A 24,284-nucleotide genomic window follows, 5' to 3' on the forward strand; every position below is an offset into this window, starting at 1 on the left:
TTTTTTCAAAACATTCCTGAATCAAATTAAATCATATCTCATTGGTGCTCTTGTAGGAATGCAACAGTGACTGGAGCAGATGTCCTGTATCACTCTTCATCCTGTTTATGTTCAATAAACTTGATCCTAAGCAGATTTGAGCTCATGATGACACATCTATTTAACTCCCTTGTCCACATACAAAGAACAGGGCTCAGCATCCTAAAATTAGGATATCCAACCTTATACACACAGAGCTGGGCGATGATGTAGTTACAAGCCAGGCAGCTGAGACCTGCTATATACATGTTATATTTGACCAATCAATCCAAAAAACGAAACCAGAACTAAATGTAAAACTACATTACATAAATGAGTGTTCTATGTCAGAAGTAGCGTTACAGTAAAATATTCAGTGTGAATAACTAAGCATGAGAATTCCATTCCGATCCCAAAATCTGCAGTTTTGAAATGTTTTAGAATTCTAGAAGATTCCAGTAAATGTGGAAGGAAAGAAGCTCTGGTTACCATGGTGACAATGGCTTGGGGTTCACTGGTGACCATCCCCTCCTCCGGTGCTGTGATTTCCAACACAAGTTGTTGCTCCTGCTGGTGAGAAATGATGCGTGAACGGTTTCTTCTCATTATGGAGCGCAGCGCTAGTAGCAGACTGGTGGTACAGCCCATGCCTAAAGATCCCAAACCAGCTTAGGGCTTCAGGGGATTCCAACCTGAAGCTGAATCCTCTGAAGAAGAGTGCACACTATCTTTTTAGAAACTGCTTCACAGCTAAGCCTAATCTGGGGTCATCAAAAACGGGAAAAAAAGGCCTAAGGTCAGAATTACACTAAAGCCTCAAGATCATGTTGATTAAGTCCAGTAAGTGTGTGTCCGCTCATCGTCTTCTCCTGCCATTCTGTCCCCTGGTGTGTCTGTCTGTCTGGCCAGGTCTGCCGCTGCAGATCCACTAACATCCTGTGAGTGTCTTCCAAAACCACATACACACACACTCTCTCTCTCTCTCTTCTGGAGAAGCGGAGAGCAGGAAACACTGACAACATTGTCTCACACAGATCAGCTGCAGCTGTGCACAGCTGGGCGCACCAATCAGCACCCGCCCTCCACATCAGCTGACCAGGAAAAAGAGCCAAAATCACACTGGCAGTATACACACTCCCACAGTCTGCTCCCGGACCCTCGCTCTCACATACTCCCATTTTCTTTACCCCTTGTTTCCTACCACTTTGTTCTTTTAGCATCAGAGATCTTGTGAGAATTTGTGAGAAAGGTGGAGGTTTGTCCTGAAAAGAGTGAAACAAAATCAAGTTGAGTTATGTTTAGCCAGCGGAGCTGTGTAAATGTGATCGACTAGGTTGGTGTGAACTATTAAGCATCTTTAGGTGATTGCAGCCTCAGATGGCAAGCAAACAGATCATCCCATAGTGACAAAGCATTGACAGTTGCTTTCGGTTTTGGTTTATTGTGACGCACAAACTGTTGAAATGACTAATGCACCACTGTTTGAGCCATTTACTAGTCACTGCACACACTAGTCTATTATTGTGGCAAGTTTTAGGTTTATATGTTCCCCTAAAAAGAACTGCGGTTGTGGTAGGTCGCTTTACATGCCTGTCACACAGAATCTTCCAGATTAAGTGAAGAATAATACTGAAATGTTTTGTACTCTTTCTTTGTAATCCAAAAAGAGAGATTCTAGATCAGATACAGAACATAAACACTGCTCTGTAGGATACTGTACTGTAGTTCAGTCATGAAACTCAAGATGGTGCAGTTTGCTTTTGTATTTGTTATAAGTCATGCAACACACTTTCAGAAACCTTCCACTTCCACCTCCCCCAGCTCCACCTGTATAGATCTGCTATGGATATAAGCTATTTTTTGCAGCAGAAGTTTGTCTTATACGTGACCCTGGACCACAAAACCAGTCATAACGGTCATTTTTTAATAAAATCAACCAAGATACAACTATTTGAAAATCTGGAATCTGAGGGTGCAAAAAAGTCTAAAATTGGAGAAAATCGCCTTTAAAGTTGTCCAAATGAAGTTCTTAGCAATGCATATTACTAATCAAAAATTAAGTTTTGATATATTTACGGTAGAAAATGTACAAAATATCTTCATGGAACATGATCTTTACTTTACTTAATATCCTAATGATTTTTTTGCATAAAAGAAAAATTGATAATTTTGACCCATACAGTGTATTGCTGGCTTTTGCTACAAATATACCTGCGCTACTTAAGACTATTTTTTGTGGTTCCAGGGTCATATATGCTTACACCTGCTTGTCTGTGGATATATTGGCTGTATCAAGTCTCTGTATTTGCTCTGCAGCAGTGGCAGCATCAGCGTAACACTTCTATTCCACCAAAACCAAATACATTATCACTGTCATATCTATTATCACACTAAACTATTTTGAAAGTTGTCATGACTGACTAAGGTTCTACACATAATCTGTTACCTCATCAAAGTCGGTCCTTGATATTTTGACTAGGGTTGTTGCAATATACTAGTAGTGACGATAATCGTCATAAAAAAAAAAAATATATATATATATATATATATATCATTATCATGTTAATTAGAGGGTTGTGATACAGGGTATTAGCGATAACTGTGATATTTCAAAATGAAAAGTACGCAGAACTAAACTCACATGTAATTTGTTTCATTCATTCTTAATGTCAGAGGGCGCCCTTGCACAGACAGCCCTCAAGCGAGACTCATAGGAGGAATAAAACAAATGACTTTCATGGAAAATCCTCAGATGCACAAAGGTCATCACTGTAGCTAAATAAAATGCAGAAAGAAATGTCTGACTGGTGAAATGTGAAGAGAATTAACACATCATTGTAACAGGGTATGGTTTACAATTTGCTTCGCAAAATGATTCACTGTTTTAATTCGCTCGTAACACCACAGGGTGTTGGTGGCTACTGGTCAAGACTATGTAAATGCAACAAAAAACTCAGGGCAACTTATGCATAAAGCTTTTACAAAGCCAATGCAAAAAAAAAAAAAAAAAAAAAAATAAAAAAAATAATAATGATTTTTAATTTTATTTATTTATTTATTTTTTATTTTTTTGCATTTTATTTAAAGAATAATATGTGACCCTGGACCACAAAACCAGTCATAAGGGTCAATTTTAAACACAATGCAATTGATTTTTTTTTTTTTTAATTTAATTTAATTTTATTTTATTTTAAAGTGTAATATGTGACCCCGGACCACAAAACCAGTCATAAGGGTCATTTTTGAAATTAAGATTTACATATCATCTGAACACTGAATAATAAGCTTTCCACTGATGTATGATTTGTTAGGATAGGACAATATTTGGCCGAGATACAACAATTTGAAAATCTGGAATCTGCGGGTGCAAAAATAAATAAATAAATAAATAAATAAATAAATAAATAAAAATAAAAATAAAAATAAAATAATCAAAATTCTGAGAAAATCACCTTTAAAGTTGTCCAAAAGAAGTTCTTAGCAATGCATATTACATTATAAAAAATTAAGTTTTGATATATTTACAGTGGGAAATATACTAAATATCTTCATGGAACATGATCTTTACTTAATATCCTAATGATTTTTGTCATAAAAGAAAAATCGATAATTTTGACCCATACAATGTGTTGTTGACTATTGCTGCAAATATACCCGTGCTACTTACAACTGGTTTTGTGCTCCAGGATCACATATGTTAAATGCAATTAACAAATCATCAAATGCCATTTAATACAAAGTGTCTGTAAAGCATGCTCTTTAGGGGCTAGTTTTGCTGGCTTTATGAAGGGCTTGTCTAAACATGCCAATAAAAGTCCCTTATCTATCATACTACTGTTTATATATAAATATAGACCAATTAACATATATAGACATCACAGTTAAGTCACTTGCACCCACGCGCGCATAGTGGTACCAAAAAAAAAAAACTGGTATTAAGTGGAGGGAAACCAAATCAATGGAATAAGAGAAAAAAAAAGTGTGTTCTGATGCCAGAATCGGAATACAAATAATTTTATAAAATACCGTTGTCAATGACGCCATTTTATAGTTAAACACAGACGTTTAAACTGGCAGACTACGGATGAAAACTGCTATGATTACTCTACTTTTAAAAGCATAAATTTTATTTAAACAATAGGTCTACATAATATTCACATATGCTGTTCATAGGGGACGTATTGTATTAGCTCTACAGTTACAGCATGACATAATATTTAAACCTATTACATTTTACATAACCTTTATTTATTTTATCCCAAAGTTCTGATTTTTCCTTGCAAATGCAAGTTTATATCTCCTAGCTCGGACTTTATAACTTAATTTTTACTCGACAACAGTGAATCAATTCTCAGGGGAAAAAAGGCAGAGCCGAGTGGATAAGAGAGAATGCAAGCTGTTTTTTCTCATCACAACTGTGAGATTTAATCGTGGAATTGCAAGAATAAAGTCAGAATTTTTAAATATAACCTCAAATTTACCTTTTTTTTATTCTTTTATTCGATGACCCCATAAACTGCTACTTGAAAACTGTCATATATCATGATTTTTTATTTTTTATTTTTGGCCACTCTAATTATGTAGAGAAAAATCTGATGTTGTGGCAGCCCTACTCTGAACAATTGAGTGTCTAAAATAGAGAATTTTTTTTTTTTTACTTGTAGTGCCTCCTACAATATCACATTAATCACTATCACTTTAAAAAATGAAACTTGTATGCTGACCTCTGAGCAATACCAAGAATACCACTGAAAATGACAACTCCTCCCCAAAGACCATTTGCAAAAAATAATCTAGTGAAGTGCACTCATTAATGCTCATACACTCATCTGGTTTAATCCAGTTGACACACCGTGAGCATTTTTTTTTTTTGTTTGTTTGTTTGTTTGTTTTGGATAACCTAATAAAAAAGTTTCTGCAGCTGGAATGACATGAAGTTGACAACTGTTGAATTTATAATTATTATTATTATCATTATACATTTTTTGGGCAGGGGGTTGAAATATTCTTTTTTAAAATCAATTGTATGTATTTGTGCGCTAGATATTTCTGGCATGTTTCTGTATAAACATGCTATCTGTATAAACCACACTCTTCAAACCACACATATGAGACAACTGTGTTGCAAAATAATGAGTTATTTCACATGTTGGTTACTAAAAATAAAGCATAAGTGGACTGAACACACTTAGACTTGTTCTCGCAACTGCATCAGCTGAACAAGTTCATAAGGTGTTTAGACGTTTAATGTGTGAGAATTGCAAAAAAGAATGTATGTGTGTAACGCATGAGGTTACTTCTGCGTAAAACCTCAACACACAGGATATTGCATACCTATCAAAACTTCTGAGAAACAGAAAGTAGGAGGCTATGTGTGTGTGTAGGTGTTTATGTGAGCGCTTTTGTCAAGGTCCTGCAAGCCATGTGACCAACATAAGAACTCTGCAATGGAGGCTGCATGAAAGACTAATGCTAATTGTACTGCTTTTGTGCCATCTAGTGTTTGTCCATCTACACCACAGGAATTAGTTAAATTATTTATTTAGGCAGTTAATCAGTAGGTAAGTCATAATCAGTTTTAAATGAGGGAAACATAAGTAAAACTAACAATTGTGTTTATAATTGATTTACAAGAGAGCCTGACGCACATTTTTACTGTGCACATCATTCAACCATGAAAAGGTGTGAATGCACGCACCATGTTTCCACTGAAAAGTGTTTGTAAGTGAATAAAAGCCTAAATTAAAATCTATTCATCATATAAACTGACCATTTAGCTTCAGAGGACTTGGATTAAACCACTCGGTTTGTAGTATTAGTTTTACCATGTCATCATGTAGACTACTTGAAGCTTGACTTTTAGTGACTTTCAACAGATGGACAAAAAAAACAATGCAAGAATATTCAAGAATCTTCACTTATGTTCTGAAGATGACCAAAAATTTATAGGTTTGGAACAACATAAAAGTGAGTAAATGAGAACAGAACTATAAATTTTGTCTCTCTCATTGGCTGTAGGTCGTCGCCAATGTCATTTCACACTATGCAATTGTCTGGGATCTTAGGAAATCTGTTGGCAAGTGAAAATCTGGGCACGCACATCAGTGACTGCCTAGCGGAATTGAATACACGTTTAGACATAGTTAAAATGTCCATGTATCCTATATATCCATGAATCAATCCAGTCTCCATCACATACTAGGGCTCACACATACACATTCAAACCTATGGGTAGTTATTGTGTTCACTTCTCCTGCGCTGTATTGGAATCCAAACCAACGGGTGAACATGCAAACTCCATGCAGAAAGCTCCTGGCTCAGCCGGGTCACAAATTGGGGACATTCTTGCTGTGAGGCAACAGTACTACGCACTGAATCACCAAACCATTTATCACAAATCGGAATGAAAAACACATTTTGAAGAGGTTTAGAATGGATGTGAGAAGGTCAGAGCTCATGCATTTTTGTCTGTTTACACATACAATATATGATCTGGGTCAGACATGAGTGGAAATAAAATGTTTTTTGTTTCTGTGTAAATGCCGCCAGTGTGAACAGCCTTTGTCACATCATCAATGGTTGCTCTTGCTTATGGTGCCGGAAATCGCTAGCTCTCAATGGAAATGAATGATGTTTGGTTGCTGTGAATCGCTGTCATTGTGAACCACTCTTAACTCTGTGGGATTTGGATAAAAGTCAAGTTGGGACTTGTGTAAGTGGCAACAGACAGCCAAAGAGAGGCCTGCAGGTGGCAGTCTCAGCCTTAGTTGAGTATGTGTAAAGAAAGCGTACTCTAAGCGTTTTTTCTTCTTTGAGAAAAGGAAACTATTAATTCCTCCTTAGGGAGGCATTAATAGACCTCAGACATGAAGAAGTAGAGGAAGATAAGCATTGAGTTTCCTCTCTTTTTTCGCTCCCTCACTCTTTTTTAATTCATGTTTAGTGTTACAAAATTGTAAAACTTTATTAACATTGTTGATCTTAATGACTGAAGATTGATTGACTTTATTCACACTGCCAGCGAATTTCAGCTTTTTCACAGACATTTGGATTGCACTTTGTTTTACATTACAAGCACTTGTACTTACAGAGTACTTACCTAACAAACAAACTTACCTAAAAAAACTACATCGGTTAGGGTTAGGTTTAGGGGTAAATTCAGGGTTAATGTAATTACTAAAACAAGTGCATAGTATGCACATGTGGAACAAGACTGTAAAATAAAGTGCTACAGCCATTTGACACATCTAAAGAGTCTAAAGAGAGTAAAATCTAATATTTAAAGGAGAAGTCCACTTCCAGAACAAAAAATTACAGATAATGTACTCACCCCCTTGTCATCCAAGAGGTTCATGTCTTTCTTTCTTCAGTTGATAAGAAATTATGTTTCTTGAGGAAAAAAATTCAGGATTTATCTCCATATAGTGGATTTCAATGGTGCCCCAAAGTTTGAACTTCCAAAATGTAGTTTAAATGCGGCTTCAAAGGGCTCTGAACGATCCCAGCTGAGGAAGAAGGGTCTTATCTAGTGAAACGCTCAGTCATTTTTTTTGGAAAATAATTTTTTTTTATACTTTTATACAAAAGCTTGTGTAACACTAGCTCTGGGATGCGCGTTCATGACGCTACATACTATTGAATCACGTCGAAAGGTCAAGTGGAACATAGGTGGAACTACAGACCAGGGTTTACAAAGCGAACGTGCAAAGACTAAGAAAGTGCAAGTAAGTCAAACGCTGTTTACAAACAAAAAGGTACAACGCTGTCCTCCTCTCAAGTTGTAGGAGAAAATAAGATGGAGTTTTTCGCCATACTCAGTACACAGACGATGCACTTAGACGTGATTTGTAGTAGTGATGGGAAGTTCGGATCATTTTACCGACTTTTGAGTCTTGTTCAGCAAAATGAACAAATCTTCGAGTCATTTTGTTCATTTTAGCAAAATATAATTAAAATGTTATGTGTTACTTCCCTAACACATCTACTGCTTATACAAATGTTGATCACACTACAAACAAGACAAAACTATAATGCTATAAGAAACAGAAAAGATTCATTCATTGTTTACCTGGGTCTTTAGTCTATGATTAGCTCACCTCACCTCTTATCTGACAAGTTTTCATGTTTGAGTCGTTCGTTCATCACGTGACAGCCCCATAAGATGAACGAACGACTCGAAAAACCCGAAGACTCGAAACAGGTGAACTAATTCCAGTACAGAACCTAATAGGATGTTGCACATGCACGACTGAACGAATCACTCCCTGAGACGACTCGTTTTTCACGAGTCACATTGAAGATTCGTTCAAAATGAAAGAATTGTTCAAGAACGACCCATTACTAATTCGTAGCATCATGGTCGTGCATCCCAGAGCCTGTGCTACACAAGCTTTTGTGCTTAAAAAGTATACAAAAAAATGGCAGATCGTTTCGCTAGATAAGACCCTTCTTCCTCGGCTGGGATCGTTTAGAGCCTTTGAAGCTGCATTTAAACTACATTTTGGAAGTTCAAAATCGGGGCACCAGTGAAATCCATTATATGAAGAAAAATCCTGAAATGCTTTTGTCAAAAACCATAATTTCTGTACAACTGAAGACAGAAAGACATGAACATCTTGGATGACAAGGGGGTGAGTACATTATCTGTAAATTTTTGTTCTGGAAGTGAACTAATCCTTTAAGCATTCGATAATTAAGTGATGAATAAACAACAACTCCAAAACCAGTTTGCCTTTACTTCTTTCATACGTGTACAAAAGTTTTTGCTGAAAAGTAACAGATGTTTGGCTCTAGTTTTGCTTTTTCATTTGAAGTTTCCATTGTGGTGATTTTTGTACACTGATTTTATATATTTTCTCTATTCACTATAAAAGTGTTTAAAAAAAACTTACTGTATTTTCTGTGACAAAATACAAACCACTGCATTGTTTAAACCTACACATAAATCAAAAATCAGCATAAGAAACTCAACTACGGTGACAGTCAACAAAAAAGTTTCAGGCCGCTGTGCATGCTGGCATACACTGTGGCATGAATAAATTATGTAACGGAATTGTCTTGCTATTTTACTCTTTTATTTTTGTTGACTTTTTTGTTTGCTCTTTTATTAGAATTGACCACTTTATCTGATTATTCTTTTTTGCCACCATTGTGGAGGTTTATATGATGAGTGTCTGTGCATGTCTCAATACCCAGTAGAAAACTCTTGCCCCAGAAAGGTTCCTGTGACAAGTGTTGAATAAAAACACCAATTAGTGAAACCCACCTTCATTTGTACAAATATTAATAAGAAGACTAAAAGGACATCACTCAATCATGCAGCACACCAAAAACATCTTTGTTACACATGTAAGATGTCTAAAAGTCCATAATGTTCTATTGCATCCTGTTATATTTTTTAAAGGAATTGTACATATATCATGTATCAAGTCAGATTGTGCTGCATGCCACCTTTGAATAAGCCTGTGCCTCACATGGTCCACATCAGTCAAAAAAGTGTGATCATGCCATCTAGCTCTGCCATAAAATTCCAGATGGCGCAAACTGATCTGCTAGCTATCACATCATTCACTACATTGCACAAACTAACTGGTCTCTGATAAATTTGTAGCTAATGAGATTGCTTGCTCAACATTTAATATAGTTTGGTTCAGTGTTTGCTGTAAGCAAGTCTTGCAGCACACTCAGAAACCCTCCACCTCCCCCAGCTCCACCTGTATAGATCTGCTATGGGTAATTTCATGTGTGCTATTTGTTCTGCTGCAGTATGTCTACTGCTCACAGCAGCTTTTGGATACATTCACAAATACATTAACATTGACAATCATATTGAATGAACAGAATTAACATTCAATGATACAACATATTCTGATCGACCAGAAAAACGTAATTTCATTCTTGGGACCAACACAACAGTGGACCATCATTCCATGTTGATGACCATTAATGCTATTTTGATATTTCAGCTGGATTCATCGGATGCCAATTTTCCACAAGATGATATAATAGGGTCTTAATGAGAAATCTATAAAATTTCTCAGTGGTAGGGTAAAAAAACACCCTTTTTACCTTGTCAAAATCAGCCCTTTTTAGAGCGAGCCATTCTGTTGCATGTTCCTTTAAATGCTAATGAGTTCTGCTCACCTCGACGAGCCATAATGTTTTCTTTAGCCGATGTAGGCGATTTGCAAAGATGCATAAAAAACCCTTATACTGACTTCTGCTGTAGGTGAAGCTGGATCGTAAATGATTTGCGTGAACATTGCTCAACTCGCTCATTTAGGGCGGGACTAAGGTAAGACTGTCATGTCAGTCAACTATCACGGGAGACGTCACACCAACAAGAAGCTGAAAATGGCCTGATTTGAAAAAGGGGATATTACTTATAAAGATTAAAAAAAATACCACTGGGTGGACTTTTATCATTGTAGGGTGGTTGTGTACACACACTGTCAACACACATTTATGTTCAAACAACATGTAAAAATGAGTTTTGCATCCAATGACCCCTATAAGACACTTAAGTATATACCCATGGAATTTAGAGGGTCTGCCAATTCCTTATATGCCTCTTTATGAGTACAATGATTGACAATGACTGAAAATATTTTGAGAGGGGAAATGGAGAGTTGTTTTCTGTAAGAAGCAATCTTAATAAGAGCTTAGCTTTTACACCAATGAAGGTAAATCCATCTTGTCTTTTCATTCACTATTAATGCTCAGTGAATGTATGTGTGCAACTGCATGCACATGTACACAAATTTGTTCTGTGTTGGGGGGATGGGGAGTGTGAGGGCCATCAGTACAGTGTATTAATAGTCCTTCACTCCTGCGCTGCTGTTTGAATGAATTCTTGCATTCTCTAGGGGCATTCTTGAGTAGGAAGCTAGTATGCAGCTACTGCGGTCCACCTCCATCTGCAGCTAGTGCCAGCTGAGAATGAGAAGGTCCTTATACATAAGCCTTTGATGCACTCTCATTATATACTTCATCTGGGGAGGTGAAAAAAAGCAAAAATTTCAATTTCTCACAGGTGGACTTTTACAAATCTTATTTTTTAATGCTATGCTTCATAAATATGGCATTCTTTTGCATGTTTGGAGAGACCAAGATTCTGTGGTGCTCTTTTAACTACTCTTATTAATATTCAAACACAAAAACAGAGGGAACTTAGAAATGCTACACTGAAATTTCAGAAGAGTATTCAACAAATTCCTTAAAGAGGATGCTTGAGGATAGTTATAATTCTAGATTTCCATCTCATGTGAACAAAACATCTAGGTTACTAAATGCAACCCTGTTCTGCATCATAAGCAAGTCAGTGGTCACATGACCTTAAAGCCCAAAGTTTACTTTACTTTTTACATGTACACTAGGGACAGTGTACAGTGTGCGTGACACACATTTCATCATCAGAATAGCATGTGCACCACTCGATTTTTGTAACCACGTGAACTTTGTACACACAAATCACACATGCGCAATGAAGTTATTTTGCAGTAATCAGTTGTTCCACAGGGTGGCAACACTGTTCCAGGCCATTGTTTCACAGTAGAAAACTAAACTAAAGAGATGGAACAACAACAACAAAATAGTGGAGACTGCAACAACAACAGACACTCACACTGACAAGCGCTTGTGAGCGAGTGGGCATGAGACAGTTCAGCTTTGCTTTAAAAGAGTTAAAAAATATTTGTTATCAGTCACAACCCATAAGGGAATATAGAGCAGACACTGGACATGGATGAAGCTTTCTTAGGGCTGCACAATTAATTGTATTTTAATCTCGATAACGATATCCACCTTTCGTTATTAATTGAAAACAATTGTCATGATACTGGCCAGCTCGTTATTTATCCTGAAAACGTGTTTTTAATTTGGTATTTGCATTATCTTGCATTGCTAACAAGTTTTCGGTAGCGTTCATGCTTGTGGTTACCGGATGTGAAGAGATTAAGTCCTTAAAACAGAGCTTTTCTTGTTTAAGGAGACACTCTCTGGCCGGTGTAAACTTAATCTGTGCAATCTGGCAACCCTGTGCGCACGCTGACTGATGGCGGAACAAGCGCTGATGATATGAAAACATACAGTACAGTTTAGCGACCTCTCTACAGCGATATTGTGCATAAACGAAACGGTCATACAGCCATTGTGTGTTTTATCACAAACCATTTGTGCTGCTTGTGTAACCAAATCTGCCATGATCAAACTTTCACCGAGTTTCAATAAAAGATCCATTGTTTGAGGAGTAAATGTGATTTTGCTACCTGTGGCAATACAATGGGGAAAATATACATAAACTGGCATTATTTTAAGTTATCCCTGGTGAAAAAACAGCATATGCCGGTAGACATGTTTTGATGCTGGTTAGGTATGTTTTGGTGGTGTTTTGGTGTTTAGCTGTTTTTTGCTGGTCCTTTGCTGGTTTATGCTGGTCATGTTGCTGGTCAAGGACCAGCATAAACCAGCAAAGGACCATCTTAAACCAGCATCAAAACATACCTACCAGCATATGCTGTTTTTTTTTCACCAGGGATATTAGAAGTTTCTTACCAGTTTTCACAATGTTAATCTGTTGAAAACGACATGGCTATCAGTGCGTATTAACGATCTTTGAGCAAATTTACTGCTCGTTCTGAGTCTTATTTGTGAACAAATTGTCACTTAGAAAATCTAATGTAAATACAGATTTCAAAACACTAACCAAAAGCATGAGTTTTGTATTATCATAGTTGGTTAAATGAAGTTATTCTATATGTAGTCAGTGGAGGTTGGTTAAAGGACAAATGAAATGTTATTTACCCTGATGGAATAATTGTTATAATTTTTATCAAAATAATTGTGATTATTGTGCATGTGTCGACTGTCCGACTGTCACAACATCAAATTGAGTATACTTTGAAAGGCTACACCTTCGACTGTATGCATATGCTAGTGTATGCTTACAAAAACAAAGTATAATGGGCTTAAGCCCTACAGATTCATGACAAATCACTGGCTGATGGCACCTAAGTGTTAGCCATAAAAGGTTACACAATAGCATCCTTATGGCAATGTGCCTGGAACTATCGTATCAAGGAACCTAGATTACATTTGGCAACCTAGACGATTCCTATTGTAAGAAAACTCAATGCTGTGTAATAACACAATGGGAATGATATAACACTGAAACATGTGAACAGTAGCTGCCAAGTACTCAGTATGTGTGGAACACTTATGGTGACACAACCACAGGCTAAGAGAAACACTCGCATTAAGATTATACAATCTCTCAAAAATATGCATAGAGGACCAACCAGCCACCATACAGATGTCTTGAAAAGAAACACCCTTATCAAATGCTCAAAAAAGGCCACAGTCCTAGCAGAGTGAGCTTGACTGGTTAGAATTAAATGTAATGTGCGGGCCTTAAAAACACCAAAAACTTGATCACAGATGTGATAATATCTGCTTGAAGACTAACAGCCCTGATGCAACCTCCAAAGCACAAAAAAGTTTGTTGAATTTGCACTCAAAGGCTGATGATACACAAGGCACCTTTTTGATCAATTTTGCCAGGCAACTTCTTTTGAACAATATTGCTTGGGCATTTTCCCATTGAGGATGGCTAAAAAAATTCTATCTGGATATTTTAGATTGCTCATGGGCCCCGTGTCTCACCTGGTTGCCCAAAATTGCCAGCAACATTGGTCAGAAAGTTGCCCTTTGTATCATCAGTCAAAGTTCTGACCGAACAAAGCATATGTTAACCTCTTCTGTTCATCTGTCTCAATTGCAAGACACTGACTTTCACCTGCAAGCAACAACCAACATTACTCTGAGACTGTATCTATTCAGCATAACTTCGAGTCGCAAGATGCAGAGTTTCTTGGACAAGCAATACAACACTGAAAGCAGATTAGCAAAAGAATTATCCAAGCCTTTCTCTCCAAAATCTACATGCCATTGTGAGTCACCACTGATCACAGCCTGCCTCCACACAATGACTAGACAACAGCTGCGTGACCTGACACAGAAGGCCTTTAACAAACACAAGGGCTCCTCAAAAAAGGATTTCAAGACACTAGAGGTTCTACAACACTCAAAATCCCAAGCTAGCATCAGAAGGCACACAGTGTCACTACAATGAAAGGTCCTTTAATAAAAATCTTACTCAGCTGAGAACAGAACTGTTACTGTGGTAAGATCCAGGTGCCAGACCAACCGCTGGGAGACACATGCATGTACACATGTGCTACTCTTCTTTCACTTTCTTCGAAACTCTTTCCTCACACAAACATGTTCTTTTTACTAATTCTCTATGAAGGATTGCACAAAAAAGCAACCTGGTTTAATATACAAAGTACCCAGTTATTGTGCTTTCAGGGCATTTAATGCATTTAATTTTAAACTGTTAGTATCGCATAACTATGGGAGGAGAGGGGTCTCGAGAGAGTGCTTCAAGAACAAAAGGGTGGGATCCACTAGTTTAGACCACTGACATACATCCTTCATCATGTAAAATGAGGAATGCTACAACACGAAGGATTCTTCCTAAGAAAATAATAACATTAAAATTGCAAGGCTGGCTAAAAATGCACACATTGAGACATGTTAAAAAACGTAGTCTGGTATTGTCATTAAGAGAGGATTTAGATCTAACTCACCTAGAGGCCAGAAAGAGGCAGGAAGGAAGAGAGCTGACAGTGATAATGAGGAACTACTCTTCACTAGCAAAGAAAGCCCAGATCTGCTTTAAAACATCATCTTGATGTCTAAAGTTTGGATATGGTCATGGTGAGTAGGATGTGAAATTCAAGCCTTGATCCTAAAAGATGAGGGCAGTGGAATGGTGAAAAATGCAAGGTCTTGAGACATTTATTAAAGGGGTCATCGGATGCCAATTTTCCACAAGTTGATATTATTCCTTAGGGTCTTAATGAAAAGTCCATAATATACTTTGGTTGTAAAACAACACCATTTTTACCTTGCAAAAATCAACCCATTCTGATGGACTGCTCCTTGAAATGCAAATGAGCTCTGCTTGCCCCACCCCTTTCTTCTCCCTGTGGAGTAATGAACCTGTTTACTTTAGCCGCATTTAGTGCATTTAGCCGCAAAACTTGCTAACTAGCACGTTATTGGGAAAGGTGATTAGGAAAGGCAGAGATTCATTAAAAAAAAACCTTATACTTCTGCTGTAGGTAAAGCTGGATCACGAATGATTTACGCGAACATAGACGCATTTATGTAGATCGGGAGGCGCATTCCCTTCACAACATAATCCACTGCATCTTCAGCGGCTCAGATGTCGAGAGTAAATGACGACCACTATGTTCATTATTACATCCAGCAACTTAACACCTCAATCGCTCAATCTGAGATATTCTTGTCTAACTTACATCCCTGCTCCAGCATCGAAACAATGGAGGTCGGACTGTGACAGCTGATCTGAGGTAAAACGCTCATGTCAATCAACTATCGTGTGACCGGCCTCTGTCAGTGTGACTCCACAACGACAGACATCTGAGAATGGCTCGATCTGAAAAAGGGGATATTATTTTTACAGATTAATTAAAAACCACTGCATGGATTTTTATCATTACAGGGTAGATTTGTACATACACTGACAACACACATTAATGTTCAAACAACATGTAAAAGTGAACTTTGCATCCGATGACCCCTTTAAGTTGAACGTATTTTAACTTGAGCTCTTCAGAACGCAGCTGCATATGCAATAAATAAATAAATAAATTAAAAAAAACATGCCAGTGTAACATGTTTACATAGAAAAACAAAGAAAAATAGTGCAATGGAGTGGAAAAATGTGCTCTATGTGAACAGCACCTTACAATGTATTCCTTATTAGTTTTCTATGACTGATTAGGATATTGTGTTACATATACACAATGAGATTTACAATTTGTACTAGCATGTAACTTGCTTGCAATTTTTTTTTTTACGTTTTACATGCTGATTTTACTTGACAAGTCCTGAAAAGGACATTGCTAGTAAGTGACTAAATGGGTCTACAGATGTTATCAGAGACATTAAATGATAATAAAACTAAATGACCACTTGTGACATTTTTTATAGTCACTGAGCATATTTACAAGCAAATCTAGATCATTTCAAAATCTCACATACGCATTATTTTTTTGTCTATAGATTTGTATGTAAACCCTTCAAATGGATTTTGTATATTAAACTGATTTTTGAAAGTTTCTAGGTGTATTGTACACATTTGTCTCTTTTCCCTCCCATCAGTAATTCACTGCTCCTTCTGTGCTTGTCTTTTGCTGATGTCTCAAATCAAATCACTCTTATCTCAATAATAATGCTGTTCAAGAGACAGGAAATGTTTTCAAGCTCTTTCACTGGCCACACCAAGCCTCCGTGCTGACTGAGAACAACATTTACTGTATAATCCATCTTTAATGGGAATTATATGGAAGTTACTACTTAAAAGACATCTTACTTATTGTTTTAAGATTATGACCTAGGGATGTTTCTAGAACCTATACCATGTACTGTTTGGTTAAGAGACTGTTTGTGGTCTTCCTGAAGTAGCTACGAAGCAAAACGGCAGTGGTTATGGTGGTTGAGGCACATTCATATCGGCTATGCATTTGAGAAACAAAATGTTCCTTTGTAACAGCTTTGGAAGACAATGCCCTCTTCAGTGTGCACCCATCTTTTATTTATGACCTCATTCTAGACTAGTGCTTTTGTCATTTCATTGTTGAAGTGTGTACATACAGAGACTTGAGTCATTCCTGAAAATTAAAAGGAACCAGTGTTTGATTGGAATACACAAATTACTGTGTACAGATGACTGTGTGTGTGTGTGTGTGTGTGTATGGTTTGTTGGCTGTGGGCATGAATTGCTTTGCGGTGCAAGACTAGCGTGTGTCACTGACAATTTGCATTTAAATGCAAACACAGCTTTCTCACTATACGTGATTATTTGATGTGCAAGTACTCAGTTTGCTTTTTCCATATAAGGTCAATGGGGACCAATGTTTTGAACACCAACTTTCTTTAAATAAATCATTTTCTGTGGTGCAAAGAACAAAGAAACACATAGAGGTTTGGAAAGACACGAGAGTGAGTAAATAATACTGACAGTATTTTCATTTTTGGGTGCATGAGCTAACCCTTCAAAACTAACTTCAGGATGGTCTCCACTAAAGAAAAGAAAAATAAATGTCAAAAACAAAAAAACGTATGGGGCCAATTTTACTAACAGCTTGTACTAGCTCAAACCGTCTTTTGGCTTTAAAATTGTACTGTCACGTTTTACTAAGGACGTGCAGTGAAGAATTAGCTCTTAAAGGCATGGACACAATTATTTTTATGCTTGACTTTACTGAATATGCATTTGTAGGAGTTACCCTTTCAGACGCAAGATTTATTGCTGGAGAGTATTCAAATGAATCACGCAACGTGTTTTACTAATGTTTGCGCTTGTTAAATTACTGTCATTTGCACCATTATTTAACACCCCCAAAAAACGTCTTAAACTATTTTGCGCTTGAAATGGCTGCAATTATTGTTGGTAAAATGTGGCACCGCAGAGAACAGAGAGCGTGTGGTAGAAAGAGAGGATTTTTCCCACATGTATTAATTTATATGGAATGCCAGAAAAACACATTATTCAAACAAATGGTTTGCCAAGCCACATTTTAATTTGCTTCAGGAAATAAAAGATGACTTGGAACCTTCAACTAGGGCTCACGCAATACCAGGTCTATCAAAACTTCTAGCAAACCTTCATTTTTTGGCCTCCAGTTCTTTTCAGTGTACTGTGGCTTCTTTATTTCTTTATTTTTTTATTTGCGACTACGCTAATTTGTGCTGCGCTTGGTATATTGGCGTTGATCAAATGTAAATGAGATGTTGCGTCTGTGTTCTTTAATTTGCGAATGGTTAGTAAATCACCCGCAGAAATTTCCCGTCCCATTGACGCTGTTTTGGAATTGCACTCTTGCGCTAAATGAATTAAAAGTAATTACAATTATTCTTCAAAAGTAGAGTGAGTAAGCGTATGGGCACTTAAAACACAAAATGTATGAATTCACCGCATTAGATGGCAAATAACTAACATAGTTAATGTGATGAACTACACCAGTGGTTATACTGATGGGACACCAGTGAACCTCAGGAGAACTGCATTTTTAAAACTTCATGCTAGAGATGCACCAATCAACAATCCAGAGCCTGGAATCAGCCCATTTACTACAATACCAGACCAGTGACCAGCTGATCAGTCTCACATCTTGCTGATTCTGAGCCAAAACATTTTGACATTACAGCTCTGCTCACATCCGCATGTAAACATATCGTCAGCATAGAAGTTCTTCACTGTGAGTAAGGAAAGACACAAAGTTTGCAATAATGCATGTAGAGCCATAGTAAACCATGGGAGAAGCACAGTGTTCGATTAACATCTGGGACAAGTCGATTTTTCAAATTTTGCCATCATGGAGAGCACGTCAACACAACAGGAAGTAAGTGTGCATGACTGTCCCAGGTCTTAAAAATATGAATTTGGTAGTAAAACAAAGTGTTGCATGCTTTATTGGTGCAATTAGAAGCACCACACTTTCAGCTGTATCATTTGTTATAGGGACTACTGAACAGACATTTAGAAGTTTATTTTAAAATGCATTAAAGTATTGAAAAAAAAAATTACTACTTGTGTGTCACATCAGATCATAAAAAGATCTACACAAACTTGTGGTCTTCCTGCTCACATGAACACTTGGGCCAAAGACAAGAAATACATCCTGACATAAGTCGATAAGTAGTCAAGTGGTCAAGTGCAAACACCACAAGTGTGGGTATTTGGACAGCACATGAATCAGCTGTTTGAAGGAATCGTTTGAATGAATCACTAAATGACTCATTAATTAAAACAGCAGTTTGTCACCACCTACTGGTGGTTTGGTTTCATATTTGAAAATATCATTGCATTTTCCCCAACATTTCTTATGTGTTCAAAAATATTTTAAATATTAATCTTACAACATTATTTATGGTTTCTTTTGAATGGTAATAATAACTATGCAGTTTCTTATTATTCTGAATCAATTAAAACAATGTAAGAATTTGATGTGAAATATGACATACATTTAATAAGGTTAAGAAAAATGGCCATTTATAAACATAGTGGGAAATGACATCTGTTTGTTGTTTAAGTGCGAGAATATCTGTAAATTAGCCCAGATTGGGGGAAATTGTAATGTTTCATAATTTCTTTTATTATTAGGTAAATCTTTTTTTTTTTAAATCACTGTCATTTTTCAACAGCTTTCAACTCAAGTTTCAATCAGTGCCTCACATAAAGTTATTGTATGGCTTTGGAAGACGTGGAATCCAATGCAACTCGGTGCTGTGCATCCCACCAACTTCACCAAAGTTTACTTTTCTTTTAATATTTTTAGCATTATATAATATTTTAACAGGATGACCGTTTTTCTTTAAAACGGTAATTAGAAATGGACTTGGAACCAGTTTTACAAAAGTTTTGATTGAGTTTGGATAGAGAAGCGGCACCATAAGCCTAAACAACAATTTTCAGCAGATATTTTGGACCAGCTTAGGGCTGACTTTTCTAAAAGTCTAAGTAGTTTAAGTAAGTCTAGGTAGATTATAGAGAGAAGTATAACTGAGCCCTGGTAAATGCTTCCTTGATCCAAACTGTCCACTGAAAAATCCTTCATAGCTCTTTTCTGGGAACTCATTAACTAAAACGGCAGCATCAGCAGCCATTTTGCCTTTTGTTTGCTTATTTAAGTAGCAATATAATTTGTAATGACAAGCAAGCAAGTCGTAGAAACCTCAAACATTTTCACTTTAACCGCGCTAAACCATCAATTTAAACCCCCTCGCCACCTCTACATGCATTTGCTTGTCTCCTTTCTTGCTATTCCTTAACCGCTGTCACATCAGGGACTAATTTGTACACTTTTAAATAGGCTTCTTTTGTGGCCATGTAATTGTTTCTATCCAGTACTGACAAAAACTTCCTGGGCTTTCCCAATAAGCATACTTTGCAATAACAAAGTGCACAGCAAGTCACTGCAGTGGTGATCATCTGCAGCATTTTTGAATGGTGATGGGACACACACACACACACACATACACACACATCTGGATCCCTTTCTTTTTTTTTTTTTTTTCAACATTTTTGTCATGTTTAATAAATCAGATTAGATTTTTTCCTCTGAATTTTACTTTCCAACAGCAAGTTTAATCTGTTTTTCAACTTCACCAACCCCAGTTTATTCTCTCGCTGACCTTCATTTTAATATCTTATATAATTTAATTGCCATTAATTCTCCCTCTCACTAACCTCTAAACGGCATGTTTGTATTTTAAGTTTTCTTTTTGTTGTTGGTTAACCCAGGTTAACGCAGCATTATCAGGATCATTATCCCATCCAACATCAACAAACCTGATAGGCCCACAATCTTGCTAAAAGTATTTAAAATAATCGCTTCCAATTTAACAAAATGTTTCATCAACAACATAAATATGATGAAAGGAAACGATTTGATGAAACAAATTTCCCCAGCCTTTTAACTACACATGTTCAGCTCGTAATCAAATGCAGTATTATTTCAGGTTATGCACAGAGGGAACATCCCCACAACTAATTAATTAGGGTGACCGTACGTCCTCTTTTCCTGTACACGTCCTGGCCAGGATTTCTATATGTGTTGGCTTTGTTTTCCTGTTTTCATACTGATTGGTGTATGACATCAAAGTACCATGAGAGCAATTTGAAAGCATAAGGAGCCATCTGATTTCTAGTTCTCAAACACTCAAACACACCTAACATGTACACGTATTCGCATCACTGACCGTTTTCCGTAGATCCAACCTTCTCATGCTCCACAACTGGTTAATTATGTACAATGCCTGCTTGTTACTCATCAAAATACTTTTCGATCATTACCTTCAGCAAGTATGAAAACAGAAAAACAAACTGTATAGGCAATATAGAAATTCTGGCCAGGACGTGTCTGGGAAAAGAGAACATATGGTCATTGGTCAGCCTAAATAAAAACCTGTTCTACTCCTAAGGGCCAATAGTTCATAAGTGCTCTGCAAAGTGGACAGGGTAATGCGCCATAAATGAGATTTCAATCTGAAGAGCTGAAGGGTTCAAAATACACTGCAGACAGCATAAGGAATAAGGCCACACTGATACATCACAACAGGAAAAAACAGAATCCAGAAAAATTAAAACGGAATTTGGAAAAAAATAAAACGGATTTCATAGGGCCCTAGGCACCCCCAACAGAAGGGTAGCAAAAAAGTCGTATGGTACAGTTCGCTATTTTGGTACCATAATAATTGCATACCGTACTGTACTGAACTGTTTTGCTCAGTGGAAACGAGCCATCACAGTGCAACTGAAGTAGCGACATCTTTCTTGGTTCTGAGCAGTGGTTGTTGATTGGTTTTTTGGATGTGGGTGTGGCACTCGAAAGTGGCAGAGGCAGAGGTGGAGTTCAGTCCAGTTATTACACTTTAATCAAACATTATGAGGTTAAAATAAATAAAAAAATGCATGGATGAATTGTTCACAATAAAAACCGTAACGTGCATTTAGAAAACAAGGTGATTTTTCATTTCACAGTGATGATTTTAAGAGATAAATGGAGATGACTCGTTCAGGTCTGTGGATATTTTATTCTAATAAACCTTTGAACCAAGGAACCTGTGAGTGTCCATTGGCCATTCTTTATGATAATGTTTCTACCCAAGTATCGGTTAATGCTGTAACAGCGCTCTGTCCTGTCACATGGTGTGTAACTTTCTGCTGTCTTTTCCTTAGGCCCATCTAATCACCAATCTACTTTTTTTATATCCAATGAAACGTTTATAAATTTCACATTTTTTAATTTATTATTTTTAGGGCCTGAGCACTGATGGTGCGAGGACCCTATTGGAATTGCTCAGATTCTTCTTCTTTTTCAAAATGAATCGCGGTTTTGAGGGCCTAAACATGCTTGAAAACTCATGAAACTTTGCACACACGCCAAAAGTGGTGAGAATTTACATCTGATATGGGTTTTAGAAGTGGGCGTGGCAAAATGACTTGATAGTGCCACCTATAAAGTTTCAACGAAGTGCCCCCTGAGCTATGTTTCACATACATGTACATAATTCGGTAGACACGTAACACACCAATACCTACAAAAGTCCCCTGGGACAAAGTCCGAAACCCAACAGGAAGTCTGTTATTTTGAATTTTCTTAACAACTTTTGTGCCGGTTTTGCCATTTTCAGGCATTATATTTAAACAAACTCCTCTAAGACAAATCAACACAAAATTTGGTCAGTGTAATCTAAAGCCCTTTGTGACGTTAAATTGCGAATATCTTGAGTCTTTGTTAGAGGGCGTGCCCGTGGCGGCCTGACAAACTTCGATGTTTTGCCATGAAACAGCCCCACCTATGCCATCATAGCGCCACCTGTTGGCAACAGTATACATCATGCTTTGCACTAACTCCAACATGCCATGTTCAATCTGCACCAAACTTCATACATTAGATCAAAGTCCTGGTTTGAAGAAATCTACATTCCAATATTCAGTAGCACCACCAGGTGGAAGCAGGACGTCTGGCACATATAAATGACTTCGACATATTCCTCCTATATTTACCACTTTAAATGCATATTGTTCACCGTTCACTGTTTTCCTAAAGCCAGTGTCAGTGAGCCTAGATGTGAGGGTCCTTTCAATGCTGCTTGCACCTTTATTTTAATTTTATTTTTCTACACTAATCATTGGTTAAATAAGTGGATGCAAAAGTGTCATGGGAGGCTCTTATGCCAAGTCTCAAGACCATTGTTCTCATTTGAGAAGTAGCTGTTCATCAGGGCATTTTTCTTCACTATGGATCCCAACATACTGTAAAACAATAATATTTAATGATTTCTGTACATCAGCGAAGCGACTGTTACAAAAAAGTTCTCTTGGTTCATGGTTGTCTACTGTGTGTTCCCCCCTTTTGTTTTTTCCCTCCTGCAGTGTTCCTCACCAGAAGGTTCCTCACCATCCTGCTTACCTTGTGACTTTGAATTCCTGCCTGCTCTTTTTTTGGTGTTGTCAGCTTACCTGGCTTTGTTTTGGACTACTCTCAGACCCTTTGTCCCACCGGATATGGTCACTCTGCTTTCCGTGGCAGTCTGCTGCCAATCTCCGCCTGGCACTTGGAGCCGTGCTCTTAGTTGCATCTTATAGTGTGTTTGCTCCCTTAACCAGTTCGCTCAATATCAGTAAACTTCACAGACGGCATTTCTGACTGCATTTGAGTCCCCATTATGTGACACTCAAAGTTGCACTGGAAGTAAAAATCCCACCACACACCTTTTAGTTAGCTAACCAGGTAGTCTAGATAGAGAACGTGAAAGTTGAATTTCATTTCAGACACATGCATTTTATTGTGTCCAATTGGATGAAGAGCATTGCAGTAATGTTTCAACTGCTGTACGTGGTCAGCATGTGTCTGTACAGCATAAGCATGCATAATGAGTGATGACTACAGAGCTGATAGTGTTGGAGTGCACACAGATGCACACAGTGCAGTCCTAATAAAAGACATGGTTTAGTGAAATTTAAGCACAGTCCAGACAGAAAGATGGTGAGAGTGCAGCACTATTCCCTTTGGACCGCCTATCCTGAACACAGCATTACATACTCAAGGGCATTAAAAAAATCTCCCCAACAAGACTGAGGCAACGCCCCATACATTAGACATGCAAAAAGATTATAGATTATCTCTATCTAAACAGCAGACAGGGAAGTGTGGGTGGATAGTCGGTATTAAACAAAAAACTAATTTGAAGAATGATTCAAATGACTTTGTCTATATTATAAATGTCAACTGAGTTCAAAACTTTAAGTTTCAGAAAGACAACTACTAAAATCTGTTCTAGCACATCACACGTGTTCAAGCTTTTATCTTTAGCATATCTGATGCCCCCTTTTTACATTTGAGCCTGTATACACTGGATGGATTTGAATAAAAACAACGCAGCTGAAGTCTGTGCGAAGCACTAGGAAAACACAAGTATCAGAAGTATCGGGACTCTGTATCTGCAGATACTCAATATTCAGTGACTCAGATCGGGTCATATAAAGCTTGACCAGGACATCCTTACTACACAGTGCTCACTGCTAGCTATTTCCTGACCATGTAAGATACTTAAATTATATACACATATATTAAAATCGAATTAACAAAATTGATAAACACTGCCTTAAC

The 24,284-nt window shown here is 37.3% G+C and overlaps 1 protein-coding gene across 4 annotated transcripts in view; it reads right to left on the reverse strand.

The window, feature by feature from the left end:
* The window catches only part of dock10 (dedicator of cytokinesis 10), a 107,603-nt gene that overhangs the window by 75,005 nt on the left and 8,314 nt on the right, over positions 1-24,284 (reverse strand). For 2 of the 4 annotated variants that reach the window (XM_051128698.1, XM_051128694.1), the window contains exon 1: positions 508-963. The exons of 1 other annotated variant lie outside the window; for it this stretch is intronic. In XM_051128698.1, the coding sequence (XP_050984655.1) occupies positions 508-666 (159 nt within the window). In that variant the 5' untranslated portion in view covers positions 667-963. Of the gene's footprint in view, positions 1-507; positions 965-24,284 lie in introns of those variants that run through there. One more of the 4 variants, XM_051128697.1, reaches the window with a different exon arrangement.

This window comes from Labeo rohita, chromosome 15 (assembly GCF_022985175.1).
Source record: "Labeo rohita strain BAU-BD-2019 chromosome 15, IGBB_LRoh.1.0, whole genome shotgun sequence".
NCBI classification, from domain to species: domain Eukaryota; kingdom Metazoa; phylum Chordata; class Actinopteri; order Cypriniformes; family Cyprinidae; genus Labeo; species Labeo rohita.